Below are 7,049 nucleotides of genomic sequence, written 5' to 3'. Positions count from 1 at the left end.
CTCAATGTTACACACTGGACCTTTAATGTGCAACATAAAGCACAACAAATGATCTTAAAACTAGATTTTGACACAAAGTTAATTTACAAAAAAAAACAGCTGTGGCAGTAATAACGTGGTTCACAGTTCGATCCCTCGTTCCTCCTGTCCACATGCCCTTTGGCAAGACTCTGAACAGTACATTGCTTGTGATGGGCGGCCGGCACTTTGTACATCTGCCTCACAAACTGTAAAGCACTTTGTCCATTAAAGGTAAAATAATACTATAAAACTGCCGTCTGTTGAACAATTACATGATAAAGAAAAAACAACCATAAGTTAAAATTGTATTTTCAAGGAGGTTCAAAATCTCTAATGAATTTACAATTAATGAATTTTACCAAAAACCAACTGACCAACAGTAAACCTGAGACTTTTGGGGTCCGGAGACAATTTCCCACATTGTTGTTGAGACAAATAGAGGCAGAAGAGGAAAAAAACAGCCCTCCATATTATTTGGTTTAGGTTGTTCTTCCTCAAGAAAGGTTCAGTCTGTTTAAATCCTGAATACTTTACTTTTGAAGAACTACTTTATTTATCCCCGTATGGACTGAGCTAGTTTTCAACTGGAACACAAAGAAGTACGTTCAAGGTTAAACCCGCATCAGGCTGCTCAGGTTCAGGTTTCTTGATGATACTTGTGAAACACTTCTAGTGCAAACTGGAGCCACATCTAATTTCAGCAGTCATGTGCTCTACAAAGAATCTTTTTAGGCTTCATGTCTCCTTTCTACAGAACCCCTGGAGTCTCATTTTTATGTACACTTGGTATTGACAGTTTTATAGAGAAATAATCAAGTGCTACACTAATGAAGCCCAGTTAAGTTTTAAAAAAGATCTTTCAGGACTTCAGAGGATCAATAATTGTTCCAACTTTCATACATAACTACATTAAGTATTGGGCTGAACACTGGCAGCAGCGTATATACCATGAATAAATCCACAACTCTGATATGATGGTGGAAATTTGCTGACTTAGAGCATATAGAAACTTGAAGTCCAACTAAAAGTAACAATTGTGACGAATAAGAACACGAAACAACCGAAATTGTATTTGAACATGTTTATTTTATTTTCTGCCTCAACTGTTTATGACCTTGGTCTCTCCTTCTTGCCTTTGTAGAGGGCCAGCAGGGACACGTTGGCCACCTTGACCACCTTAAAACGAACTCCGGGAATATCACCCACAGCGTGACCTTTACGTCCAAATCCAGCCACCAGAACCTCGTCGTTTTCCTGCAGATCCAAACGGAGGAGAGGAAACAGAGAGAGGTCAGAGGGAGACAAAAGGAAGCACTAACTATAATCTAATGTAGCTGGCAGATAAAGCAAACTGCATATTACACAAGACCAAATAAAAATATAATTTGATCTTGGACAACTACACGGATGGCTTCAGTCAAAATATTTGTATAGATTTCAGAAAAACTCAAGTCCAGACTAAGTTAGCTGTAGCTTTGAGGCATTTTACAAACACTAAAACTGCATCAATACATTGTGTGAAAGAAGGCATAACTTATTTTCTCTGGTCAAACTGAACCTCTAATGCACATAAACATGTAATTGTGTATACAGGACGGGAGTTTACCTCGATGAAGTTGAGGCAACCGTCGTTGGGGACGAAGGCGGTGATCTTCTTGCCGTTCTTGATGAGCTGAACTCTCACACACTTCCTGATGGCAGAGTTGGGCTGCTTAGCCTCAACGCCACTGCAGACGAGAAACACAACACTTTAAAAAAAAACTAAACCTGGAACAATTTGAGGAGCATATGAACATCTAGTGTAGTCTCGTAAATACCTTCGCTGAAAGCTGTATTATTATATTTCCTCTTATTTGCTGCTTTGTTATTATTTGTTATCATTATTAGTGTTTAATGCCAGCAGTAAATCATTTATCAACAAGTAATAAAATCAATAAGATTCAAAGAGACGAATGTTTGGCCCTGATAACTGCTGAGGTGAAAACATCACAATGCCAGTGCGAGGTGTTCACACTAAAAGACTGCAATCAAACACTTAAAAACGATAATTCAACAACCTAACAACTTCCCAACAGGTTGAACTGAGGAGAATCCCGACAGAGAACGTCTCAGTAATTGGGAGTTTGAGGCATCCAGTGTAAAGTAAAAAAAGGTTTGAATCAAGTCCTCTAATTAACTTTCTGTTCATCGACATTGTTCACTCACACTTTCTCAAGGACGATGCCCTTGGCGTGGGAGGCTCCTCCGAAGGGGTTAGCCTTCAGGGCCGTGCCCAGATGGGCCTTCTTGTACTGTTTATCGTGCCATTTCTGCTCACGGCGATGGTTACGGAGCTTCCTGGCTGTGCGCAGACCACGACACTTTCCTGGAAGACAAACACCAGCAGGAATTAAAACCACTGACGGGAGTATTCTTGGCTTTCTTGAACATTTTAAAATGTCTTCAAACTTTCTGCAGCAGAAATTCAGACATTTTGATAATTACACAAACAGCAAAGGTAAAGAATAAACAAATGCTTCTGTAATCGGGGTCCCTTTCACTCTCTGAGCTGACAAGAGGAACACAACAACCTCGTTTACACACAAACACACTTCAGCTTCACGTCTTCTTAAAATCTGAATTTATCTTCAAAGAAAAAAAAAAAAAAGATGTTTGTTTCAGTGAGTCCAACAGGGACAAAGACAACAGACGCAGCATCACAGTGTCTACTGACATCTTATTAACCCAATTACACACAAACTACTAAATATAAAGCAATAACGTTTAATTTAAGACATTATTATTAACAATAGAGGCACAAACTGCGGTGATAAAGTGTCTGACTGTCACATTAAACACTGTATATTTAATCCACAGCACCAGTGGTGGTTTAATAAGCTGTAATTTACTTAAATATATCTTAATATTTAACATATTTGACCTTAAACATCAACACAAACTCTTCCTGCGCGTTTAACCATTAAAATAAAAAAACCACCGAGTTAACGAAGATAAACGCTCACAAACACACTATTACAACAGAAATATACGTATTAAACTGTGTGTACTGTTAGATTAAGACCTTATTGAACCGTCTGTGTCGTTAGAATAAGAACATAAACCCGTTTTTAAGAGGTGTTGAGAGTTAAACGCGCTCTTCGGGAGCTAACCGTGCTAACACGCCGCTTTACGTTATGGCCGCTCCACGTTGCGGACGCGAACGGAACCGTTTAAAAACAAAAGGCTCATTATCTAACCGACTGTGACGTTTTACCGCCACAAACTGGTCGGGGAACGGTTTATAAGACGTTCATGTTCGACAGCGAGGTAAAAAACCCGCGTTGGGAGCGAGATTCAGGAGGTTTTTAGGCTGAAGATGAACTCGTACCCATGATTGCAGAAACGAGCCTGGGCTGGAAAGGAAGGAACCAGGATGCACCGCGGCAATGTCTACCCGGAGGACCCCCGACCGGGCGTGGCTACGGAAAGTGCCTGACTGAAAATATCAACAACATGTAAAAACTATTTCTTTTATATATTTTTAATGCATAATTATTTTTTATTTTTTTTTCCGGGTAGCGCAAATAATGTGTTATTAGAGGTTATTCCAAACTTGTGGTGACACGATTAGAGACTTTATTAATCTTACATGCAGTTTTTTTAAGATATTTCTTTTATTTTTCTTAATGTTTGGGTTATTTATCGTATTGTTACACATATAAAGATAAAACATGTAGTTTAAAAGAGAAACAATAGTCTCACGTCTCAATAAGTGGTCAGGTATTTGTCCCCCTTACCTACGTGGTTATGTTTTTATTGCTCTGCTGTTGTGTACATTTTATTTGTTATATTTTAATAGCTGACACTAAATTAATATCTGCAAGTCTATTAACAGTTCTAGGGGACATCTGTGAGATTATGAGCAGTATAAATCATTGCTCAAATACCCCTTTAGGGTATGGACTGGCTTAGGGACTGGACGCTGTTAAACTGGAGGAGAAACTTGATGTGTTGTTGTTGTTGTTTTTTTTTAATGCACGATAAAGACTGTGGGGAAAAACACAAACCCATAAACATAAAGGAGGGTTCAGTGTATTTAAAAGGTTACTCTCCTTTCAACAGAGAACACTAATATACAGTACATGTCCTCATAAAAGGGCCAGTGTGTAACATTCAGGAGGATTTATTGGCAGAATATAATATTCATAGGTTTGTTTTTATTAGTGTGTAATCACCTGAATAGAAGAAGCATTGTGTTTTTGTTACTTTAGAATGAGCTGTTTATGGTTTACAGACACAATAACTTAAATGCTGGCTTTAGTTCAATTATACATTACTTAAATTGTATAAAGTAAAAATATAAAAACAACAAAAAAAGGAAAAAAAAGACAAGAAAAAGGTAAAACTTTATTTGGATACACAGATAGTGTGTTGAGTATAATTGAGTTTATTTATAGTATATGTGACAATTTATGAACATTCACTAACCAAGTGAAACAGCTGAACTGTTGAATCTCAAATAATAAGCTTTTGAAATACTACAAATACATTATAAACTATCTATCTGCAGACTAGCCAAATAAAGTGCAACCAAAACAAATTGATAACATTATTATTATTATTATTATTATTATTATTATTATTATTATTATTATTATTATTATTATCTGTGCTCTGCTATAGGTACTCTAGAGCAGTGGTTCCCTTTATAGTGACCTTTCTATCAGGTGACTAAGTGTAAACTGTACAATCAACCCAAATAGTGAACCAACAATTGTGCATATATTATCTATTTAATTATTTTGTAAATCCTTTTTAACAACCATAATCCTACCTGACAAACATATGAATCTCATATATAATATGTACACCTGCTGTAATTCATTTTCTAAGGACTGAGGTGAAATGAAAGTGAGAAGCAAACGTCTGTGCAGAGGGGCAGGGCTCTCTCAACCCCGTCTGGCTCTGCTCTGCTCTGATAGGCCGGTTCCTCAGTCTGTCAGGGGGGCTTAAAGGCGGTGGGCTGATTAAAGTAGATTACGAGGGGCAGAGAGGAAGAGAGTGTGCTGGCATCACGCTCTAGTCACCACAGCGATGGCTTCACCATGGAAACACTGCTGCATCCTCCTCCTCCTCTCTGTGCTCGTCCTCCATCTGCAGTCTTCCACCTGCCTCGACCGACAACCTGCTGACAGGTCGGTGAGAAACAGAGATGACTCATGTTTTACTTTGATCGCTGGCTGTTTCTGACTCCCTAATCTTTGACTCTTGACAAACAAAGATTACTGATGCGTTTCCCCGGTGTGTCCCACAAAGAGCTGCAGTTTCATTGTTGGTTATTTAAAGCTGCATTTTATGTTTTATTTGGTCATTTGGGGCCAGAGAGGCATCCTTTAAACCCAACATCTGACATATTAAAACCAAACAGTCACCTCCTTTCACATCCAGCAGACACAGAGCAACATTATCATCCCATTGGACTTGTGCGTGTGTCCAGCTGATCAATGTCCAATATTCACTCTTGATTTAGCTCCTCTTTAGTCTCCACCGACTCCTGAGGAAAATATCTGTCTCTTTAGCTTCTAGATGTTCTACTTTGTTCCCCAGCTGGTCTCTAACTGTGTCTGTCTGTCGTTTGGTGCAGAGCAGGTGGTGTGCAGTGGGTTTATAGGAGCTTGGTTGCTGCTGACGCTGGCTGTCACTAAACTAGAGCTAAAAGGAGAATGAACATTAGCTTTAATTAAATAGATAAAAACCAAACCAGTATCTCAGACATCCCCAGTTACGGTGGAGCAGGTCTGACTTGTGTGCAGGAGTTTGGGGCCCGTTGCAGTACTGAAGTTAACATTTAAATGATCTGTCTTTTCCCCAAACCTTGACCGTGTTTTAGTTGTCTAACCCTTATTATTAACCACATTTGCTATGTGCAGTACAAAGAGAGAGTTCTAGAAATGTTTGCCTACGTTGGACCTAAAAATAAAAAATAATTTCACATAATTTGAGGTTTTGAAGAATCATTTAATATCAATGTATTTGGCGATAGTGTTAGTGTCAGCGGCAGTTTGTTTCAGTGTGCAGCTGCTGATGGTAACAGAGGGAGAGAAGCTGCAAAATCTCCTTTTGGCTAAAAGCCACCCCATCCTTCATGACCTGTGTGTGTGTGTGTGTGTGTGTGTGTGCGCGCACTCATGATTGTGTGATTATGTAATCAGTGCAATCCCTCAATCCACAGTCCTGTGCTCAATACACAAGAGGAGCTAAAGCCTTTTTTGGCTGTATGAAGTCAGTGAGTCGGGGAGGATTTGACAACTCTGTGTCTATTGTTGTATTAAGTACTTTTATAATACATTTTATTCGACATCTACTGAAAGGCAGAACAACCTTGGATTGAGGTGGAGCGTCCACAGAGCTCATTTAGATTAAACTGACTGATTATTTTGCATCAGGCTGGATTCTCCTCCCTAAGTGACCACAGTGGACGCTACAGTCTTGATTTTGGACAGAGATACACAGACTCATACTTACTGTTTACTGCAGACCGTTGGTGAGCAGATATTGTGAACAAGTGGATGAAAAATTAATAGAATTCTTGCTTTAATATGCACAAATTAAATAATGTGAAAACACACTTTACTCATCTTATATTTATAAGGAGTACGGTTTAGACCTGCTCTGTTTTAAAAGTGTCCTGAGATAACTTCTGTTCTGCTTTACACATAAAACTGAATTGAACTGAATTCTTCTTCTTCTTCGATGACACCTGCCAGTGTCAACAACAGTCTCTTAACATTTATATACAATATAATTGTACAATTATGAATAATATTATAATGAATTAAAGCATCGGGCAAGTTGCAACATGTTTAACGTAATATTCACTGGCAAATGTGAATGTGCTCATATTTCACGAGAAAGTTACGTTGTGATAAAAATATGTGAAGATTGAAATCAAGGTTCAAAGACTTCAGTTTCACTTTTACAAACAAAAGAAATGTGCATTATTATGTAAAGTTTATTTAAAGGATTCTTAAATTTGATAAAGAAAATAT

The 7,049-nt window shown here is 38.2% G+C and overlaps 2 protein-coding genes across 3 annotated transcripts in view; one reads left to right on the top strand and one right to left on the bottom strand.

Moving 5' to 3' along the window:
- Positions 1–1,087: 1,087 nt before the first annotated feature.
- On the bottom strand, positions 1,088–3,473 carry rps23 (ribosomal protein S23). The gene is made up of 4 exons (XM_051413983.1): positions 3,389–3,473; positions 2,227–2,386; positions 1,628–1,748; positions 1,088–1,275 (listed from the first exon to the last, which is right to left on the bottom strand). The coding sequence occupies exons 1-4, from the start codon at positions 3,390–3,392 to the stop codon at positions 1,129–1,131; spliced, it is 432 nt and encodes a 143-aa protein (XP_051269943.1). The 5' UTR covers positions 3,393–3,473; the 3' UTR covers positions 1,088–1,128.
- Positions 3,376–7,049, top strand: part of atp6ap1la (ATPase H+ transporting accessory protein 1 like a) — an 8,651-nt gene continuing 4,977 nt past the window's right edge. Inside the window, exon 1 of one of the 2 annotated variants that reach the window (XM_051413978.1) lies at positions 3,376–3,515. In XM_051413978.1, the coding sequence (XP_051269938.1) occupies positions 3,391–3,515 (125 nt within the window). In that variant the 5' untranslated portion in view covers positions 3,376–3,390. Of the gene's footprint in view, positions 3,516–4,964; positions 5,196–7,049 lie in introns of those variants that run through there. The other variant, XM_051413979.1, reaches the window with a different exon arrangement.

Source organism: Dicentrarchus labrax, unplaced genomic scaffold (genome assembly GCF_905237075.1).
Source record: "Dicentrarchus labrax unplaced genomic scaffold, dlabrax2021, whole genome shotgun sequence".
Taxonomy (NCBI): Eukaryota; Metazoa; Chordata; class Actinopteri; family Moronidae; genus Dicentrarchus; species Dicentrarchus labrax.
The sequence above is the reverse complement of the archived record's forward strand: the minus strand, read 5'-3'. Positions and strand labels throughout refer to the sequence as shown.

Coding starts and splice junctions, on each gene's coding strand:
- rps23 (XM_051413983.1), bottom strand. Junction 1,749..2,226: donor GGCATCGTCCTTGAGAAAGT/GTGAGTGAACAA, acceptor TCTCGTCTGCAG/TGGCGTTGAGGCTAAGCAGC. Junction 1,276..1,627: donor GTTGCCTCAACTTCATCGAG/GTAAACTCCCGT, acceptor TTGGATCTGCAG/GAAAACGACGAGGTTCTGGT.